General features: G+C 37.1%; 1 protein-coding gene across 4 annotated transcripts in view; it reads left to right on the forward strand.

Moving 5' to 3' along the window:
* The window catches only part of LOC121865336 (protein slit-like), a 212428-nt gene that overhangs the window by 183914 nt on the left and 5416 nt on the right, over window positions 1-23098 (forward strand). For 2 of the 4 annotated variants that reach the window (XM_042364673.1, XM_042364675.1), the window contains 10 exons: window positions 1178-1341; window positions 6455-6674; window positions 6786-7095; window positions 7559-7757; window positions 9830-10067; window positions 10704-10927; window positions 14424-14606; window positions 17875-17994; window positions 18811-18927; window positions 19791-21257. In XM_042364673.1, the coding sequence (XP_042220607.1) occupies window positions 1178-1341; window positions 6455-6674; window positions 6786-7095; window positions 7559-7757; window positions 9830-10067; window positions 10704-10927; window positions 14424-14606; window positions 17875-17994; window positions 18811-18927; window positions 19791-20023 (2008 nt within the window). In that variant the 3' untranslated portion in view covers window positions 20024-21257. The remainder of the gene's footprint in view (window positions 1-1177; window positions 1342-6454; window positions 6675-6785; window positions 7096-7558; window positions 7758-9829; window positions 10068-10703; window positions 10928-14423; window positions 14607-17874; window positions 17995-18810; window positions 18928-19790; window positions 21258-23098) is intronic. The other 2 variants (XM_042364674.1, XM_042364676.1) reach the window with 2 other exon arrangements.

A 23098-nucleotide genomic window follows, 5' to 3' on the forward strand; every position in this document is an offset into this window, starting at 1 on the left:
TATATGTAGAACCAATCAGTCACTGGTTTTGTAAGCTTTAACATAAACAATGTCGGCAGCCGTCTTGTCTCCTCTAATATTCCACGTATTATTAATAAATTGTATTGTTAATTTTGCACACACAAACATTAATTCAATAAAAGCTCCTTTGTTTCCCTTTTCCCTGTGTGATTTTATCAAGATTTATCTTATCCACATTTTCATTGTGGATCTACATGAACTATATATACTACTGTAATATATATACAGTTGTGTATATATATATACAGTCAACCCTCACTTTACGCGGTCCCACATTCCGCGTTTCCACGTTTACGCGGTAACCTGCCAGAACCCGGGATGCTCACTGTACCCCTTTACGCGGGTGAAGTATAATTTTTTTATTTAGCTCATAAAATTCATACAAATTACCCGGCCAGAATATAATTTACATTGCTGGAATTCTTACAATTTGATGATCATTTTGAATATAAACATCATAGATTTTGCATTAGACATACAAATTTTAGATCTAATGAAAGTATTTTGTTTACTCTGAGTAAATATGTTATCTTTTGTGCAAAATATATGACATTTATATTCAAAATATTCCTGGTCTTACAAGGAATCCAGCAATGTCAATTATATTATCCTAACTTTAGTTTGAGGTATTATTTATTACTATACCTTAAAATCTAGTGGTTTTCCCCCAAAAATTTCTCAGAGAGGGAAGAGCCAGCGAGTGTAGTGTGAGAAGAGGGGGAGGGACTTGAGTCCATTATTTGAATGGACATTAACTTGGCGACTGTATTTCTCTATTTCTCTTAAGTATTAATTGTGTGCATGTACCATCATAAAATTAAGATGTTATTTTTACTAGAACATAGGTATTGTGTCGGAAAAAGTGGAGTTTGGGGTCAGCCGGTCTCTATTTCATTTAATCCCATATGTTATGTTGTTCACTTTACGCGTTTCTCACTTTCCGGTACCCTGTGGGTTGAATTAACCGCGTAAAAGTGAGGCTTGACTGTATATATATATATATATATATATATATATATATATATATATATATATATATATATATATATATATATATATATATATATATATATATATATATATATATATATATATATATATATATATATATATACTGTATATATATATACACTGCTAGTCATGATTACTTTTACAGAGCTCTTGGAGCCAACCCATTATACTGTGACTGCTCACTAGCTTGGCTGGCCAAGTGGGTGAAAGGGGATTTTGTTGAGCCAGGGATTGCCCGTTGTGCTGACCCAAGACCTATGAGGGACAAACTTGTACTTACAACACCACCTGAGATGTTCACCTGCACAGGTAAGATTTATGAACACTTGTGTAATTCCTCAGACCAACTACTGTATTCATTAATTTGAATACAGGTATCTAATTTCACTTTTTTGTGTATTGACAGCACTCCTAATGAACATATACAGTAATCAATCCCCTGTGTTATTAAAGGATGCATCCTTAAAAAGTCGACCATAACTTGAATCTCCATGTATCCATAGTTTGCTTCCCCGCTTATACGTGTCTGATGCATGGGTCTTGCTGTTGCCTGTGCCAACCCACCCAGCATCTCTCGCTAGCTCAGCATATATATCACTCGTCTGTGATCATTTGAGAAAAATATAAATAAATTCAATACAATATAGACAATGATCACTATATGATGGGGTTAGGGACATCAAAAAACCATCGCTAAGTGATCGATCGTACAGTATATTGCTATACAGTGATATCTCTGTTAGCTGGAACAATTGGTGCAGAGCACTTCAGGGAATGAGAGATTTATGGGTAACAAGTTGACTCTCCCAGTGCCGGAAAAACCTTTCATCCCTGGAATTTTCCAGGTAACGGAAATTTTTTTCGGAAATTCCAGAAATTGCGCATTACATCATCTCTCAAACATGGAAACATATCCCCCATCCCAAGAATTTTCTGGGATTTTCTGGGTACGAGTGGGTGTACTGGAAAAATTTTCAAGGAATTTTCGGAAAATGAACCTGATTTTCGTCTCTCAAACCTGGGACAAAACCTCCCCCATCCCTGGAATTTTCCGGGTACTGGGGAAATTTTCTCGGAAATTTCCAGAAAATGTGCCCCTTAGAAAATCTTTTCCAAAACTAGAATTTAGGGGAAAATTCCGGCTTTGAGAACGATTTTTCGAGAATTTCAATTCTGGCTATTGGAGAGTTCCTGGTTTGAGGGAGTCCGGCTAACAGAGATATTACTGTATTATTAACTTCTGAGGAAAAATAGGTTCTGTTCTTGAGACCCCGAAGAGCCCAAAAATCCTGCTGGTATAATGATTAAATAATGTCTAAATAACTCAAATAATTTATAAATAGGCATAAATTCAGTAAATTTATACTGTACAGAATAAAGACAAAAAAACCAATAAATTTATAACATTAAATATATTACTGTATTTTTTATTTTCATTTTTCATTTCCCTTACATGTTTTGTATGTGTATAGTACAGGTACTAATAATAAGTTGTTATCCCCCAGCTGCCAGTACGAGTAGGTATAATGAATTTTATTTTAGCTATTGTTTATTTTTATTGAACTTGTTTGTGTGTGTGTCCCTTCTTATGAGAATATGCAAGCACATACAAGTTGGAAATTATAATGTACAGTACAGTATATCTTTCTGTACTGTACTGTACTTTGAGAAGTATTATATTAAGAATTTCACTGAATGTCTCTCAGGAAGAAGAATCATTCAACAGAGTCAACTGCTGTCTTTATATACACAGTTTTACCCCGCCTAACGCGGTTTCACTTAACGCGTTTTCGCATATACGCGGTGCCTTGCCAAAGCTGAACTTTCACTTAACGCAGATTTTTTCCACATATACGCGGTGAGTGTCCGAGACGCTATTTTTAGATTTGCCCCACCCGCCACCCTGCCTGACTGCCTGTTTTAGCTCATAAAATTCATACAAATTACCAGGCCAGAATATAATTTACATTGCTGGAATTCTTATAATTTGGTGATCATTTTGAATATAAACATCATATATTTTGCTTTAAACTTACAATTTTTAGATAAAAATTTTTCTCTAGGTAACTATGGTATCTTTTGTGCAAAATATATGACATTTATATTCAAAATATTCCTGGTCTTACAAGGAATCCAGCAATGTCAATTATTTTATCCTAACTTTAGTTTGAGGTATTATTTATTAAAATTTAGTGGTTATCCCACACATCTCCTTGGGATGGTTGGTGGAGGGTGGGGGGGAGGGAGGGACCAACCGACCATCTGTTACCCTATGAAGAATTATTATTTTTTTTTATTAACTGAAGATATTTGTTTTAGCTCATAAAATTCATACAAATTACCCGGTCAGAATATAATTTACATTGCTGGAATTCTTATAATTTGGTGATCATTTTGAATATAAACATCATAGATTTTGCTTTAAACTTACAATTTTTAGATAAAATTTTTCTCTAGGTAACTATGGTATCTTTTGTGCAAAATATATGACATTTATATTCAAAATATTCCTGGTCTTACAAGGAATCCAGCAATGTCAATTATATTATCCTAACTTTAATCTGAGGTATTATTTAATACTAAATGTTAAAAACTCTGGAAGGGAGGATTGGTGGGGGGTGGGGGGGAGGGTTGGGACTGACCGCGCGGTTGGAAGAGGGGGGGAGGCAAGGTGGGGTACTTTGATTGACAGATAGTGTCGTGAAGATTATTTTTTTTTTATTAACTGAAGATATTTGTTTTAGCTCATAAAATTCATACAAATTACCCGGTCAGAATATAATTTACATTGCTGGAATTCTTATAATTTGGTGATCATTTTGAATATAAACATCATATATTTTGCTTTAAACTTACAATTTTTAGATAAAAATTTTTCTCTAGGTAACTATGTTATCTTTTGTGCAAAATATATGACATTTATATTCAAAATATTCCTGGTCTTACAAGGAATCCAGCAATGTCAATTATATTTTCCTAACTTTAGTTTGAGGTTATCCCACACATCTCCTTGGGACGGTTGGTGGGGGGTGGGGGGGGGAGGGAGGGACCGACCGACCATCTGTTAGCCGGCTGTGTAGTGTGAGAGGGGGAGGGAGTTGAGTCCATTATTTGAATGGACATTAACTTGGCGACTGTATTTCTCTATTTCTCTTAAGTATTAATTGTGTGCATGTACCATCATAAAATTAAGATGTTATTTTTACTACAACATAGGTATGTGCCTTCAAAAAGTGGAGTTTGGGGGTCGGGCCGGTTTCTATTGGAATTAATCCCATATGTTCTGTTGTTCACTTAACGCGGATTTCACTTAACGCGGGACCCTCTGGGTTCAATTGACCGCGTTAAGTGGGGTACAACTGCATATGTCATTGTCACACATATTCATAATACACAATAGTTTACAAAAGGAAATTAATAGAAATAATTTTAAAATTTTGTAAGTATTTATTACATTTTGTAAACAAACATCAGAGACCATGACTATCGTAAAACTGATCAGCCATCACATAGCGGTAAGTGGTGTTAATTTTTTACATCGTACAAATGATCAAGCACATACACGTATTGATCCATTGTATAATGGTCATTGCCTCTACTGTAATGTGGCTTAGAAATAAAGAAAATATAACATTTAACTATAAAAAAAAATGAAGAGCATGGGCGTGTATGTGTGGGAAGTCAATGTTTGTGTGTAGAGGCAGTGAGCAATAACTGCAGACAACTCGCCAGTCTGCACTCCCTTCCTCTCCCCCCTGATGTGAGTAAGCTGGGTGGCTGCCCAACTAAGTGGCTGAACTGTGTTACTTCACCCAGAGGATGGTTTGAGTGTAGAAGGAGCTATTCTTTGTACATAAACTAATATTTACTGTACCAATAAATATGAGGAATAAATAAAAATTATACTGTGCACAAAGCACTTGAATTTAACTCACCACAGATGATGTTGAGTAATGTGTGTGGTGAGTTTTATATCCGATATAATTTCTTTACAGGTTATTTTAGCACTACTGCTTTCATTTGCACTAGATGGCCTCTTTCCACTCATCTTGAATAAGGGTAATACACTGGACAGTCTTAAATAAGATATGTAAGTACAGGAAGTATTAAATCTAAGAACTGCGGTCAAGAGATCAAGCGTACACGCTGGGTGATAACAACACACTGAGTTGGCGTTGGTACACCAGCATACCCACGCTTGGTGGTAGCAAACACCAAAAAATCCACACCAAGTGAAATACAGTATAATTTATGTGATTTTTTCTATACTGCAATTTTTTTTTGAAAATTTACCCCATTTCTGTAAAGTCGAATTTCCAGGCTGTATCCTAATTTTAGTGGTCACAATTTATAAATTCCATGTGGGTGAATTTCTGCAACCTGCATTTTCATTAATTTGGGGATACCTGTATTTTTTAAAATGAGATTAATTACCTACTACAAAAGGGTAGGGATATATCGCAAGATAGGGTCCAACGATGTTGGCTATATACTGTAGTGTTAACGTTATGATGTCTCGCACTCAGGATGGGTTGGAGAAAGGAAACTCTTTATGGTGGTTTTCTTATATAAATATATTATATACAAAACAGTTTGGTGCTGGGAAGTTGCTGCGTGGTAGAGGAGTTGCTGTGCAGGAGCTTCTTTAGAGGAGGTGTTGTGTGTTGCAGGGCTCTAGGTAGAATAGTCTTCAACGGCGAGGCTGGGAGCTTATATACACGTCCAGCGGACGTAGAACCGGAAGTAAGCGTCGCCAGTGTCGACCCCCCCCCCCCTCCTTAGTCTAGATGTCTAGACTTGTCAGAGAAACTTGGCGCGAGTCTAGGCGGCTAGGCTTGTCAGAGGAACTTCATCGTGGCAGTTGTAGGGGAGAGTATCCACAACAATACTAAATCGCGATATATAATTACATGTAATCAATGGGGAAAATAGGTTTATGTTCTGGAGGCCAATAAAAGTGACTAAACTTGACTTAACGAGTTTATTTTCTTACTAACTAAAGCACCAATGAACACTAGACTCAGGAAGACCACACTCAGGAACACCAGACTCGGCAGCTAACGCGCCATCCCAGGAACACCAGACTAGGCAGCAGACGCCACACTTGCCTGACAATCCCACACCTACATAAACGAACAAACCAAAAATATTAGTTAGAGTACTTATTAAATCTTTTCCATTAAGCTTTCCATTCTCTTCACTTCACTTTTCACATCATTAGCAACCCATTTAACTAAAGCTCTAATGAACACTAGACTCGGGAACACCAGAGTCAGGAACACCAGACTCAGGAACAGCAGACTCAGGAACAGCAGGGAATGCCAGACTCAGGTGCTTGGAATTTGATTTCTGTTATCTTCTATCCACTCTGGTGTAGTAGTATGGAAATTAACAGACAGCATTTTTTATTGTTTATTTCAAGCAGAAAGAGTCCCTGATGAGGTGTTAGCCAAGTGTGACTTGTGTTACACCCGACCCTGCCAAAATGGAGGCATCTGCAGATCAAGCCCTGGCCAGGAGTATGAGTGTCGTTGTACTGCAGGTTTCCATGGTCCTGAGTGTCAGTATAGAATTGATGCTTGTTATGGAAATCCCTGCAATAATGGAGGCACCTGTAAGGTGTTTGAGACTGGAAGATATGCGTAAGTTTACATTAAATCAATGTACATGTGGAACCGTTGAGGCAATTTATAATGAAAACATATTTGATACTAAGGAAGCCCCTGTCTTATAATATTCAATGTTTTACACAGGTGCCATTGTCCCACTGGGTTTGAAGGTGGACGTTGTGAAGTAAACATCGATGATTGTGTTGACAATAAGTGTGTTAATGGTGCTACATGCTTAGATGGCATAAATTCTTACTCCTGCACTTGTCCAGCTGGTTATACTGGTGAATATTGTGAAAGGAAGATAGCATTCTGTTCGAAAGAATTCAATCCTTGTAAAAATGGTGCCAGTTGCATTGATCATGGGACAGGATATGAGTGCCAGTGTAGCCTTGGCTGGTCTGGTAACAACTGCACCGAAAACTTGGATGACTGTGTTAATCACATGTGTCAGGTGAGTCACAGATTATAGGAAAAGTATTTTGTAAAATAAAGAATTATGGGATACATGACTTTTTCAATACAATTTGTCTCTCTGATAATTGTTTTGACTGTTAAAGAATTTAATTCCTTAAAGTAAAGGGTTGATAAATTTTTATTATCATAGGATAGGATACACTTATTCTTTTGTATTTCTTAGCAGTATTTGATAATTCATCTTTATTGTGTTTGATTATTTAAATGTCTTTTTGCTTTCATTCTCTTTCTTGTCTTGGGTGTACATGGGCCTCAGAGCTAACATACACCGATTGATTACAGCTTACAATTTGTGCTTTCTGAAACTTAATAGTGATCTGTACCTAATAATAATACTGTAATGCTTTCATATATTGTACTGTATTTACAAATTTCAAATAATACATAGTGCTTCTATACAGCATTGGCTCTATCTCATTTATATTTCTTGTTTTAAACAGAATGGTGGACAGTGTGTCGATGGTGTGGGCGATTACGAGTGCAAGTGTTCAGGTGACTGGAGTGGTCGATATTGTGAGTTGGGCCCCTCTGTACTTCTCCAGACAGAGCCTTGTCTCCAACATGACTGTCGCCATGGAGTGTGCATTGTGCCACAAGGAGAATTGGAATATGTCTGTAAATGTTCTCCAGGTTACTCAGGTAAGGGAGCAAACACTTTATGCAATTTTGTGTGGTTGTTTAAGATAATGTGCACACTGCAGAAGTTCCTTTTATAAATGTTAGATACCTGATAGCCTAATTTTTATGAATAGAGTTAGTAAGACTCACTTTTTTTTATGATGTCGATGATCTGACAAGATCATATGAGGTGTTGTGAGTAGCAGGGGCGAGCTGACCAAATGTGAAAATCTGTTTTCTATGCCTCCTGGTAGCTCAAACCATGCTCTTTCATGTGCAATCCAGGAACACAGGGTTCTTGCCCTTTTCTCCCGTCAAATTAAGTTGAAGGACATTAAGGATCTGATGACCTACATACCAACCGAATACAAGCATTTCTATGTGGACCTGGTGAGTGAACAGGAGACATAGGATGCTGCAGCAGTCATTGACGATGAGGTCCCCCCCCAACTTTTTAGGCAAGAAGAATGTCATGACTGATAATGATGAGTGTGACTGTTTTGGTTCTTACCTATTCTGACTGTGTTTTTTATGTATTTTTGATGTCACCTTGATTAAAGTTTAGCATATTGTAAATCCATCTCATAAAATATTTTATTAGTTTGTATTATTTCTGTACAGGTAGATTTTACCATTAGCAATATTATGTTATGTTATACAGCAAATTTTTCACAGACATATGAGTATTCATAATGTATTACCCCAAGCTATTAAATACAGTAAGATAAAATGAAAAAAAAATGAAAAAAATTTGCAGGAATTATGGACCAAAATAGGAAAAAAATAAAATGCGTTTTCTCAAAACATTGTTTTCGTCAGCTCGGTCTTGCTACACGCAACGCTTCATATTTTGTATTGATCACCAAGTACAAAATGATGATCACCAAAACTTTCATTAAGTTTCTTTGCTATTAAAGCAAAGAATTGGAATTGAGCTTTTGGGTTGAAGATGATTGACATTTGCCGGTAGATTTTTTTTTTCATTTGGATTTCAAGGTCTATCCTGACCTAATAGTTAAAGTAACACACAGACCAGGACTTAATTAGTGTATATATTATTCTGTATTGTTAGTGTACTTCATTTTTGTTCTTTCAACTTACACCGTAGTTGGTACTTGGAAAATGAAAGTACTGTACTGTATCTTCTACCATACTGTAGTATACCCTAAGATTCTCTTTTTCCAAGCTAGTTTATCTAAGCTGTTAGAAAGATTTGGTATGATTTTTATATAGCCCTTAAAGTTACCCCATGAAACATCTTTTCCAAATAGCTAGACAGTTACCCACCTCTGTGGTGTTTTCAGCAAAGCCCAAAAGTTTCCTTGCATGATTTTTATTTCAATATCGCCATTGATTGCTTGAAATCTGTCTCGTAGGAGAAGGGATAATAGGTTGGCAGTCATTTGTTACAGGTTTTTTCATTATTAGCTCATAATGACAAACTTTTTCATCTCTAATTATGAATCAGGTGCACAGCCTGACACCCCTTTAAGTGGTAAGTTTTTGTTTTATCATTAAGTGTCTCATTTTTTAGCTCTTACAGTATTAATTTGATCCCAGAGAATCACACTAACTGTGGTGATGGTGATCAGGTAGTAAATCATCATATTAATATATACCGAGATAGAATAATTTCTCACAAGTTCAAGACACCAAATTACAACTTCTGTAATGCATTTCAGTCTTTGCACTTGCACAGACCCAGGCTATACATATCTTAAAGAAATTCAACCTCTTCCTTTATACTTAAAATATTTCCATTATGATTTTGATGCTATCTTATACTGCCACCAAAATGTGTTACACAATCATTCTTCCTTATCTCATGTCACATTCTGCACAAACTCACATTTGGAAAATGCAGTATTTATAATCTTCTTAGGTAGCATGGACTACACACTTCTTCTGGAAACTGCACTTTTTGTACACTTTCAAATTCTTAATAATAATAAGCCATTGATGAAAATAAGTATTGCATGGAGTGAATATCACTGTGTTTATAACAGGCTCTTCATCTATTGAATCAATATAGCCATTCTTAATTGTGAATATAAAAACTGAACATATCAGATTTATGTTTACTATCATTATAGGTAAATACTGCCAGCATATGACAGCTCTGAACTTCATTGACTCAAGCAGCTTTGTGCAGCTGACGACCCCCCCAGTCAAGCCATCAATCAACGTCACCATAAGCTTCACCACTCGCATAGCTAATGGAGTTCTTGTTTACCACGGCAAAGATAGACAACACTTAGCTGTAGAAGTCTTTAAAGGCCGTCTTCGAATCAGCTATGATGTAGGCAATCATCCAGCTTCAACCATGTTTAGGTATTTCACTATACCCTGTACTGTATTTTTTACATCTCTATAATACTATAACTGTAGAATGGGTTATAGTATTAAAAGAGTGTTAATTTCCTCATAAAGTGTATAAATACTTTACACATATGACTAATTGTTAAAGAGGAAGCATGTAAAGGCAGGACCTAGGACATCAAACCACACAAGCCTACATTATGATAACATCTAGCACAATGCTGCCAAACACTTGGGATATTGATCTTGCTTTAGAATTGGAAACATTCAGTGATTGCCTTCTATATGCAGCATTTAAATAACAGTTCATGTATAAATTAAGTCATTTGCCTTGAAAATGAAATTAATAATTTAGAATAAAACAGCAATTCATTGTCACTGCCCCTGAATTCATCAAGAATAACTAGCTTTTGCCATTCTGGTAATATTTTATTCAAGGTACATACATAAATGTGCATTCAGTTCAGTAGGGATAGACGTAAGATGTTAGTGCCTGAAAAAGTTGCTAGAAATACCAGTAGCCAGTTGCAGAAGAACAGGTCAAGGATAGGTTAGTTGTCAGGGAGGTAAGAATTTTGTGAAAAGATTTGACAGTGTTCAGCAAGGCAATGATAATTTTTTTTTATTAAAAGAATTATTAATTCACAGCTACGAACTTGTGAGTGATGAATCAGAACACACAGTTGAGTTACTTTCTGCTCAACAAAACTTCACCTTAAGGGTTGACGGTGGCATTGCACGTTCCATGGTCAATGCTGGAGACCAAGAGTATCTGGAAGCAGACACCCCAATCTTCTTAGGTGGTGTTCCTCCCGATGTGGCCAGACATGCTCGTGCTCACTGGCACCTCAGAAACTCTACAAGCTTTAGAGGTGAGTCATAAGTATTGTTATGTTTATGGTAAATACTAGCATTTTTCTTGTCCAAGTACAGTATTAAGATATTGAAAGTTATTTTTAGTTATTTTGCTCTTACGTTTAATAAAATGTATTCATTAGAACTATGAAACTTTTCCTTAATGGGATGGTCAAGGTTATATACCACCTGCCTTATCCCAGTCTATGCATGGGAGCTATAAATTTCTCCATAGATGTCTAAGTGCTAATGTTGCATGGTTACCTCTCTCCCTATGTATGTACAGTATACAGGGAAAAAAAAATTAACACTTACCTAAGTGTTGATGAAACAAGGTTGGCTCCCTCACATATATTTAAAAAATCATTTGATTATATTATATACAGTACAGTATACTGTGCATTTAAAATTTAGCTTATTGTACTTATGGATAGAAAATACAGTACAGTGTACACTGTACAGTCCAGTACAAGAAAACAAGAATACTGTTCGTGTTCTGGGTATTAAGTTCTGTATACAGGAGCGAACACAAACACCTGTATAGTTTTTCTAGGTTCTATTTACTGGATAAGAGATATGTACACAAGGGGAGTAGCGCTCCTTACTCTGTCTGCTGGTCAACTGCTCTCTAGGCGACGTTTGGTAAGTGATACATAAACAGCTTCCATATGTCGCCAGGCACATTAATTAAGCATGTGGGACATTGATAAATACATTGCCACACGCTACTAGCTAGGCTAAATAAATAATACATAAATGGAGCACATACATAATATACATAGCATAAAATAAATACAGCATACAGAATATACATACACCTCCCTCCCCCCTATACGCTCATAGCAAAGTCTTGAGCGGACCTTTTCTTTTGGATCCGTTCTGAGCGTCGAGGGACTTGATCACTGGGAAGGGTATGGGACTCAACACTGGTGGCGGGGTCAGCAGAAGTCGGTGTTACGGGGCGGAGAAAACGGCAGTTGCTCCACCGCACACGACCACTGGGTAATCGCACCTGGTAGTCCCGTGACCTACCGAGACCCATGACTACGCCTACTTTGTCCCAACGTAGGGAGGTCGGGTCCTGAACACGGACTTGGGTGCCGACACTCAACCTGGGGAGAGAACGGGCGTGGTCGTTGTAGCGGGCGACGACGTCTTGAACACGTTCGGCGGCTCGGCGATCACAATCCTCTGTCCTGGCCTGCCACTCCTTGGAGAAGGATTGAGGGTGAGCAGGGACACAAGAACGAAGGGGGCGTCCATACAAAACCTCGGCAGGGGAGCGTCCGGTGTAGTTAGGTGTGTTGCGGAGTTCAAGAAGACCCCGGTCGAAGGCCTCGCAGTCAATATTCCCAGAAGGGGCCACCTTAAGGATGAGGTGCTTCAAGGATTTGACAGCAGCCTCAGCGTGGCCATTGGACTGCGGGTAATGGGGCGATGACAACACATGCCGGACTCCCCATCGGTCAAGAAACACAGCAAAGTCCCGGCTTGTGAACTGAGGCCCTCCGTCGGTTCGCAGGCATACAGGAACGCCCACGTCACGGAAGTAGTGGCGGAACTTGCTGATGGTGGCGGCAGACGTCGTGTCATTACCGCACTTGATGACAACCGGCCAACCAGAGAGACGGTCGACGATAACAAGGAAGGACTTTCCTGACACAGAGAAAAAGTCGGCCGACACAGACTCAAAGGGGCGGGTGGGGTTGTCGTCACTCATGAAGGGTTCCTGCTGCTGGCTGGGTTGTAATACTTGGCAGGGCTCACACGCACGGACAACATTGGAGATGTCGGAGTTGATACCGGGCCAAAACACAGTCTGTCGTGCACATCGTTTGGTGGCCTCAGCTCCACGATGACTGTCGTGAAGGCGAGCCAAAACGTGGGGACGTGATGCAGCAGGGACAACTACACGTGCTCCGTACAGAACAAGGTCTCCGTCGCAGTAGAGTTCATCGCGGAGTTTCCAATACGGGAGCAGGGTGTTGTGAAGATCGTAGCGGTTGCTAGGAAATACATTCCTCACACACTCGACGAGTCGGACGTAGGAAGGGTCATCTCGGGCCGCTGTTCGAAGGTCCTCCATTGCCTTGTCGTCATCTGGTGACAGGTCCGAACAAAGGGATTGGACGGCGTGTAGAGTGACCACAGTCCTGACGGAAAGAGCGAGGTCGGCGTCAAGCACTTGGTCTTCTGGAGTAGGGCGGCTGACAGGAGAGCGAGATAAGGCATCAGGGATGCAGAGCTCCTTACCAGAACGCCACACTGCTGTGAAGATGTACGCCGAGAGCTTCTCTTTCAGACGCTGAGGCGAGGGTTCTCAACGGCGTCCAGCATGTAATGGTTGAGGATCGGAACAAGCGGGCGATGGTCGGTCACTCGGTGAAAGTGTTGCAGGCCTATAAGGTAAAACCTGCACTTGGACATCGCCCAAACCACAGCCAACAGCTCCAACTCAATAGTGGCGTAGCGCATCTCGATATCAGAGAGGAAATGCGAGCCACACTGGACGAGCTGGAACTGCCCTCCACCATGATCCTGCAGTAGGGCGTATCCCACGCTGTACAAGCGTGAGGCATCTGTCTGCAGAACCGTCGGCAAGGCTGGGTCAAACGTTGGGAGGACAGGTGGACTAGACAGGGCCAGTTTCACTTGCTGGAAGGCCTTGTCGTGGTCGGGGGTCCACAGGAATGTCCTCTTGGGGCTCATCAGGGGGCGAAGTGGTTGGGCAGCTGCGGAGATATCCGGCGAAAACTCTGCTAACTGGTTGACGAGACCGATGAAGGACCTCAAGTCGGTGATGTTAGCAATTTCAAATTTTAACAAGGCTTAGCTTTTCAGTCAAACCCACTGCTAACTACTGGAGAACTTCAAATCTACCACCAGAAAGCAAAAAGCCAGCATTTTAAACTTAAAGATCATGGATATATAAGAAATAAAACTAAACAAAATTAAGCATAGCAAGAGCATTTTCAACAATTAAAACTTACTCACTTGAGAACTTGAATGCGCATGTTCAAAAATAATTTTCATATGATTCTGAATAATGTCAAAACATTGAAAAACATTTAGTAAAATTTCAAGCCTCCTTGTCTCAAAGTCTCCAAGAAAAATAAATTTTGTTATCAGTCCTCCAGTTAGGCAAAATGTTTTCTTTTAAATTCTGTCCGTTACCCAAAATGCAAATGCTAGTATAGCCTCTGTTTATATTTAGAGTTATTTACAGTAGATGAAAATCAGTAAAATTGTTATCACTAAAATTGATTGTTTTATGTTTTATCATGAATTCCTCCTAGTGCCTGGTTAAAATATACAGTACAGTACTGTAAAATGTGTTTAAATCATTTATAAAAAGTTGAGTTTAAATTTTTATGTACTGTACTGTACTGTATACTGGTAGATCTATGAGGGATGTAAGATGTCTTATTATTCAGTCTTGGTTATATTTACCAAAAGAAAGGAAGTGACTATTTTTCTTTTCTGCATACTCAGTATTTGTAATTGTATTTACAGGCTGTATGAGTCGAGTGGAGATTAATGGGAGGATACAGGATCTGGCTGAGAGTGAAAAGCAAAACAAAGTAGTGCCAGGGTGTGGAGATGCAGAACAGAGAGACCAAGGTGCCATCAGACCCAGTGGACCCAGGGATCACACTACACCAGCACCCAGGGTGGCCAGACCAAAGAAGACAAGAGGTATAGTGTAGTTAAATAGTTACATTAAAACTGTGCTGTTTATATGGCTTTTTTAGAAACCACTACAATTTCTTTGGTGAGGTCACAAGGCTAGACAAAATATGCTTCTTTGTCATCATAATATAGATTAAAAGAGGTGTAGCTCACTTAGGAGTTATCTGAATTTCCAACTCTTAAAATATGAGTTTGATCACCTGACTAAATAGGATTGGAAAGGTATTATTTTTAGTGGTGTGCACAGAGCCAATTACAATACTGTCTTTAAACAAAGTGGCTGTTTTACCGGGATTCCCGGCTGAATAGCCATCGGCTATTTGACCGGAACCTACGGCGATGGCTATGGGCATTATATTGGTCATTGCACTGTTGCAGTATTTAAATATTGAATGCTTTATCTCCATTTGCTTTATTCACTTTCTGATACCCTGAGATGTCCCACTTCTCTCAAGTATATATATATATATATATATATATATATATATATATATATATATATATATATATATATATATATATATATATATATATATATATATATATATATATATATATATATATATATATATATAAAATCAACAATTGATTTACTTGCATATATATATATATATATATATATATATATATATATATATATATATATATATATATATATATATATATATATATATATATATATATATATATATATATATATATATATATACAGCTAGACCCCGACTTACACTGCTTCGACTTACGACCGACTTACGACAGTTGTGACCATTTTTATTTTTTATTTTTTTATTTTTCAAATGACACACGCATTTTCTATACCAAAACGTTTCCAGTTAAAGTAGTCTCCATGTATAATTAGAAAATTATGAGGGCCCCATGTGCATTCAACTGACTACATTAAAGGTAAGTGCTCAGTCACACTGTATCCATTCCTCATTATTTATTACTTTCACTGTACTGTATCCATTCCTCATTATTTATTACTTTTACTGTACTGTATTTCATTGTAGATTTTTTATTAAAAGATTTTTTTTTTTTTATTTATATATCTATGTTGGACTTACGACCATTCGGACTTGTGACCTGGATTTGGGTCCCTAACCCCGTCGTAAGTCGGGGTCTAGCTATATATATATATATATATATATATATATATATATATATATATATATATATATATATACAGGTATATATATGAATTACACGAAAGCGCTTGGGAACTTTGTGTTTTCTTCTTTCCTTGTGGTTATCAGCATATACCTGGATCACACGCACCCACAGTGGTTTACTTGCATATAGTAGTAGGTTTGGTTAGATTAGGTCAGATTAACATTTTTTAAAGACTATACCTGATAACTAAATTGTTAAACATTTGAAGTGTTAGTTTTCTTAACAAATTGATTTAAAATTTAACATGACTTCATCGTTCTTGTGCAGTATCCTTAATTTTGCAGATACTTTATTACTGTATTTCAATTTTATAATTTTTTCTAATACCCTGTAGTTTGAAATTATCAATAAAATAATATGTAGTACATAGTTTTATTTTAGATCCTGGTCAAATAATCAGTGGTTATTTGGCCAGATACCAATCAAATAGCCCCTACCCTCATAAAAGAGCCTGAACTAATTTTACCATTCACATGTAAGGATTCCCTTTCCCTAAACAAAACTGTGTGTAATTATATTCAAATATTTACATGTAATGTTTGAAACATATTTGCTACTTGTTTAGCATATAGTAAATGGGTTGTCCTTAGTGACTATGGAAACACTTTTACCTGTGTTTTTCTCCCACTGTTTTGATGCTGCCCCATGTATGGCAATCTACCAGGCACACTTTTAAATGCCACTCAGCCCTGTCTGTGCAGTCCCACTTCATTGTCTTTTATTCTTCATTTTTGTTAATTTTATCTCTGCATATACTGTATCCTTTCATCTTTTTTATGTGTACTTTTCAAAAAAGAATTGATCGTGCAAAATATTTTTTTTAATCTTAACAGACGCAAAATATTTTTTTTAATCTTAACAGACTAGCATGCATATTTTTTCAGAGAATATTTTTTGTGATTGGTGGTACCTCAAGAAAGTGTGGTTGTAAATTAGTTAAATTTTTTATAGTCCATAGGTTGCATTGACCATAAAACTTTGAGTGTGAGAAACTTTCTACATAAATGTAGTTGATCTTAGAATTGGGAATTTGAATTTTTTTTCGTAAAAATCATCGGCCTTAAGAATTGGTTGTTTCCATTGTCAGGGCAAGCCTAAGTTGTAGGTGTTGGAATATCTTGACAAGGTGTCAATTGTTTTGGTAGGCTTAAGGGTTGGTTGTTCTTTTGTTGGAGTAGTATGTGACTATTGCAGGTCAAAAGGACCCTTGTTCTAGTAGGGCCATAATTTAACCTAACCCTAACTTTGGTGGTTGGAGTTTATAAAGACAGCCCCAGTCCTTAGGGCAAAGCTATTTTGGGCTGGGATCTACTAAGACCAGCAGGATATCTTACAAGACATTGCATTTCTATATGATTAACCCTTAACCCTCTCGTGGTCTTTCGATGCAAATTGCGTTGCTAAGCACTCCCGTGCTGGTGCAACCCCTCCCATTCAGCCATATCGCACACTGAGAGCACCCTTCCTGCGAACAGAAATGCAGCAACAGTGGACCAGTCTTATCAACCACCTAAGTTCCTCCCACTAGCCTCTTGGGCTGGTAGATGCATCTCTAAGGGTGCAATTTGGATCTGGATTGCTTTACCCTTTACCCAATGTTTATGGAAAAAACGTTCTTGTAACCGATGCAACCTGCGTTGAAAGACTGTGATGGGGTGAAATTTTCGACCATGGCCAAGAATACCAGAGGGTTAATGTGAGGGTTTCTAGGGTTTTAACATAAGCCTTAAGCATATGGTAATCAATGCATGTTTAAGGCAAAAAGTTATTTCAGTACTGTAACCTTTTCTCACAGTAATTTTTAGAATATTATCTGCTGGATGTTGAAACTGATGTTAAATTATGATTATCATCTTCAGTAGAATTGAATGAATGAATATATGGATGAATGAAAATATAAAGAAAGTGCATGGGATAGTGACTTGTTGAGTGGCAAATGTAAAGCAATACAAAACATTACCTTCATAATACTGTATTCACACATAAACAAGCAAGTTTCACAAATCTGGTGTTTAGGATGTGAGCCAAGAAGGATTTACTGGAGATGCTCCAAATACCTGTAGTACAACTTTTTTTTTCTAAACAATACAATTTTTTTGCTTAGGAGAAAATGATGCTTGTGCTGATCATCAGTGTGAAAATGGTCATTGTCGTGCTCGTCAACGTAATGGTGGTTATCGTTGTAGGTGCAAGAAGGGATGGAGTGGCAAGTTCTGTAACCAAGGTAACATATCACCATGTTATTTGTAGTGATAAGTTATCAGAGAAAATATCAAGAAAATATGTCCTGTACTGTATATAATGTATTTGTTAAGGGTTTTGAACAGTGAGATGAAAAAACTTACTCCTCTGGGATTCTCTTGAACCAAAATTTCAAGCATTAAATATATTTGGTGCTGAGGTTTAGGTACCAGGTAGAAGGTCTCATGGTTTTGGTGAACAACAAATGTACAACATTATCTCCAGGAAAAATGGGGTCTTTGTTTCAATTTGTACCTCTTTTGTTTGCGTCACATCTTCATACATCACAATAATGTTCAAAGATACCTCTTTCCATATCAGTACTCTCCTCCCCAATCTTCCAGCTTTTTCCTAAACACTCCCACCCCTCTTCTTTTCCTTTCTTCCATGTCTCCATTCCTTTCCCATCTTTTTAATTCTCCTTCCCAAGTTCTCCCCTTCCTCTTTCACTGCTACCTTTTCTTATTTTCTTCTCTCATATCTTCTTTTCCTACCCTCTGCTACTTCATCCCCCATTCTCTTTCCTAACTACTTCATCAATTTCCTCTTTCCCACAGTCTTTTTATCCACCTCTTCTTCCTTCTCCCCCTTTTTGTATCCCTCCAGACCCCATAAATATCTTTAAAAGACAAGCATCTCGGCTTACTTATTAATGGAAAACTTTATACTTATACGGTTAATAGATTACAGCCAAACATTCCTTTTAAAACAAGAAAATGCTCCAGCCATAATAACTACTGTCTACAGAATTTATGACTGGTATCATAAGAATATACAACATTGAATATCTGTCTTACAGATAGTAATGCTTGTGCAGCCAACCAGTGTGAGAATGGGAGATGTCGGCCACGCCGCCGCGCTAGTGGTTATCGATGCCGGTGTAAGAGAGGGTGGAGTGGAAAATACTGCAATCAACGTAAGTGGGAATTTTTGTGTGTGTGTGGATATTGTTAACACTCTCGGGATCATACACGCATGTGGCGTTTTGTTTTAATGTAAATGAAACCTTTGCCTTGCAATTACAGTAGACACCAGTATGGCTTTTTTTTTAATTTACTCTAAATGTTTCTGGTTGAATTACTTCAACTCTTTTTTAATTGGCATACATTTATATTTTCATACATATTTTCTTTCTTTTTTTTCAATGGCTTTATAAGGAAACGACGTTCATAGGGGATTTTGTGTTCCGAGGAAAATTTCTCTGAATTTTCTGGAAATATGCATTATTTTATCCTAGAAATTTGCTCTCAGACCTGTAAAAAAAAAATTAAGAGAATTTCAAGGTTTTATCAGAATTACACATTAGTATTTCATTCTTGAAAAATGCTTCCAGACCAGGGGGAAAAATGGAGTTTCTGGAAGTCTTCTCAGAATTTTCCAGAAAATGCATCTGATTTTCAACATCAGAATTTGCTTCCAGACCCAGAAAAAACAGCTTGGAGAGATTATCTGGAATTTCCTCTGAAACTGCACCTTATTTTTCACCTCGGAAACTCTTTCAGACTCGGAATTGAATTAAATTTTTCTGGAAAATTCTGAACCAATTTCATTTCCGGATATTGAAGAGTTCCAGAGATACAATATTATTGTACGTATCGTACCCAATATAACTTTCTAATTACTGGAGAAGAAAGTACTGTACTGTTAATTTTCTTTATACAGTATCTCACAAATTGTCTGCCAGGAATAAATGGGTCACTGTTTTCCAGTAATGTACATTTCATCGTGTAACAAAACATGCTCTGATGATTACTAATTGTCTTCCTCCTCTCTTTATAGCTCCATCATGCCGCAGGGAAAGAGAAAAGGCTTTTGTTTATGACTATGGATGCCGTTCACGCCGCCCCATTAAACAGTATACCTGTAATGGAAATTGTGGGAAGGACTGTTGTCAAGCAAAGCGATATCACAAAAAACGGGTAGCAATGATTTGCAATGATGGAACCAAATACATAAAGGATGTTGATATTGTACGCAAGTGCAGATGCTCACGAGATTGTGATGGCATGTAATACAGTATAGAGAAAGACTGATGACAATGTTTAGATTGACCAGTTTCAAGGAATTGTTTTGTAAAAGTGTGAATCAACATATACAACAGAAATCTGCTAAACACAGTATATACACAGTACTTACAGTGCGGGTAAATTATTCGACCATAAAACATGAATTATTTGTTAGGTACAGATTGTGTGAAGTTAGAATGGAGTTACATGCTTATATTATAGCATTTATTACATACTCAACCAGAAGCTTTACGTGCAGTGAACATGTTTGTGTACATAGTCATACTAACAATTAAATGTTCAGCAGTGTCTGAATTATGATAAGCTTTATATATATATTCTAAAAATAGATTTTATCCTGACACTTCCTGGGTTCTGTGACTGGAAAATTTAATAATTTTTTGATAAAGCGATGTGGCACAGTTTCTTGACAAATAAAACTATTGTGACATGTTGATATCATGATTACATGTGAAAAGAACACATGATAAATCAATAAGTGATATACTGAAGCTATCTTATTTACTATGAATCAAATATAAGGAGAAGCTGATACCATATGCTGTTAACCCAAGAAAATATACTAGTGAGTGATGATCATGAACATTATGTGAAGTGCAAATCTAGCTGTGGCAACATCAGCTGGCTTTATTAAAATGCCCACAATTATGTGATGGACACCACAATAATGCATAAATGATATGGCACTGGATCCATATTATGAAAGGGTTACATCTGTATTGGTGACCATTATGCCCTTAAATACTGCAAATCAACAAATCTTCAACAATTATTAAGGGCAATAAAGAAGCTTTACAGATCTCAAGAAGTGGCAACCTTATAAAATACTGTGGAAGGGTGTTTTAGTTAGTGTCCTTATGATAATAAATCTTATGTACTGTACTGTGACGAGAGTAGTTTAGGTCTCAAATATTGAATACAGCTTAGCTATCAAAATCAAATCACCTCTACCATAGTCTTGGGAGTGCTTCATTCATGCCTCTATTGATCTTCCTGAAGAAGGCAAAGTAGTGGATACTATAAGGTAGATATGGACATTGTGATTTATTGTATAAACATCACTGCCACCACCAAGGACATCACCCAAGTCCAGAATACAAAGCAGGTGGTGTATTCACTGTTGTCAGCAGCTTCATCTGCATCTATAAGTGTGGAAGGAGGCCTAGCATGTCTCCCACCCAGCCAGTGCTTCCTGGCTCAGCTAACATTCTGTCTGCCGGTATGTATTTTGACATCTCCACCTTTTTGGTCCTCCACTACACTATTCTCAAAACACATTATTCGAGAATAATAACCAAGACTGGCTCTAGAGTTGTCAGCACCCCGGACATCCACATTTTAATGCCCTAAGTCATACAGTACAAAACAATTTGAATGCAATATTTTTTTTCATTATGAGAAAAAACTACAAATATAGGAATAGTTTTTTATAGATATGACAGGTAAAAGAAAAAAGTTCAAATGTAACATCAAATATTAAAAATCTTTAATTATTATAACAAATCCAATAAATACAACATAAAATTTACTGAGTAATAGTAACATAATATATTGTTCAACAAGTTTATATGCCTCTGGTAATATCAAATCAACGATAATTAGATAAATGTTTCAGAGCATATATTTGGTACAGGTTGTACCTCTCTAGTCCGGCATTCTGTGGTCCGGAAACTCCCGTGGTCCGGAACGATTTTAGTTTGTCCAATAGGCAGCTTTTTTGTTTTTTGGTTTTTTTTTACTTATCTGAATTATTATTATTATTACAGGAGTATTAAATTTTTGCCCCTCAGGCCCCAATGTGGGTCGGTGACCTATGCCCGGGTGGGCTAATCCCCGTAAAAAAAAACAACGAAGCCGCGGGAAATTAAGGTTTGTTTACATACGGCAGTTCGGCTGCACTCTCTCTCTCTCTGCTTGTCTATACAGAGTACAACATTTAACCCTTCAATATATATATGAGCAGTAAATAAGTGTTGCTTTCATATTCTTATGTAGAGTAATGACGATATGTTTTCACATGTGTGCACTTACATACACGCAGTCTCACTTTTTTTTTACCATTAATGGTTAGCTACTTATATTGTTCCATTTGTTAACATTAAATAACATTACAGGTACTTCAAACAACCATATTAATTTTTTTTACATTAATTTTACTACAGCTACAATTAGGGTCTTATTTTCTTCAGTTTTATATGTAGAACCAATCAGTCACTGGTTTTGTAAGCTTTAACATAAACAATGCCGGCAGCCGTGTCGTCTCCTCATTATTAATAAATTGTATTGTTAATTTTGCACACACAAACATTAATTCAATAAAAACAAATTCAGAAACATTAATTAAAATATATATGAACAGTAAATAAGTGTTGCTTACATATTCTTATGTAAAGTAATGACGATATGTTTTCACGTGTGCGCACTTACATACGCGATCTCTCTTTTTTCTTTACCATTATCGTTAGCTACTTCTATTGTTCCATTTATTAACATTAAATAACATTACTTAAAACAACCATATTAATTTTTCTACACCTTCAACCAAGGTCTTATTTTCTTCGGTTTTATATGTAGAACCAATCAGTCACTGGTTTTGTAATCAACGAAAACAATGCTGTGTCATTTCCTCATGTGTTTTAATATTCTACGTATTATTAATGAATTGTATTGCTCATTTTGCACACAAACATTAATATCAATAAAAAAGACATTCGGTAATAAACAATAATGAATCTTTTGTACCCGGTACATAAGAGAAATGACGCTGTTTACACGAATATGCACGTTGTCTGCACATTGGCGGGCCGTTCAAACCCGTCGAAATTCAAGTTTCCGCCGTCAAAATTTGTATTTATTTTTTTCTGTGTGTGTTCCAATAAAATACGTTGAATTAAAAACTCGCGAAATTTGAGAAGCTACTATACGACATTAACCCTTCAATATGTCTTCAAAGAGACCATGATGCAGAGAAAGTGGTGCTAGTGCTTCCAAGCATAAGCACAAGTCACTATCTATCCAGTAAAAGGGTGAATTTCCATGGTCCGGCACCGGTCAGGTCCC

Source organism: Homarus americanus, unplaced genomic scaffold (genome assembly GCF_018991925.1).
Source record: "Homarus americanus isolate GMGI-L3 unplaced genomic scaffold, GMGI_Hamer_2.0 scaffold39392, whole genome shotgun sequence".
NCBI classification, from domain to species: Eukaryota; Metazoa; Arthropoda; class Malacostraca; order Decapoda; family Nephropidae; genus Homarus; species Homarus americanus.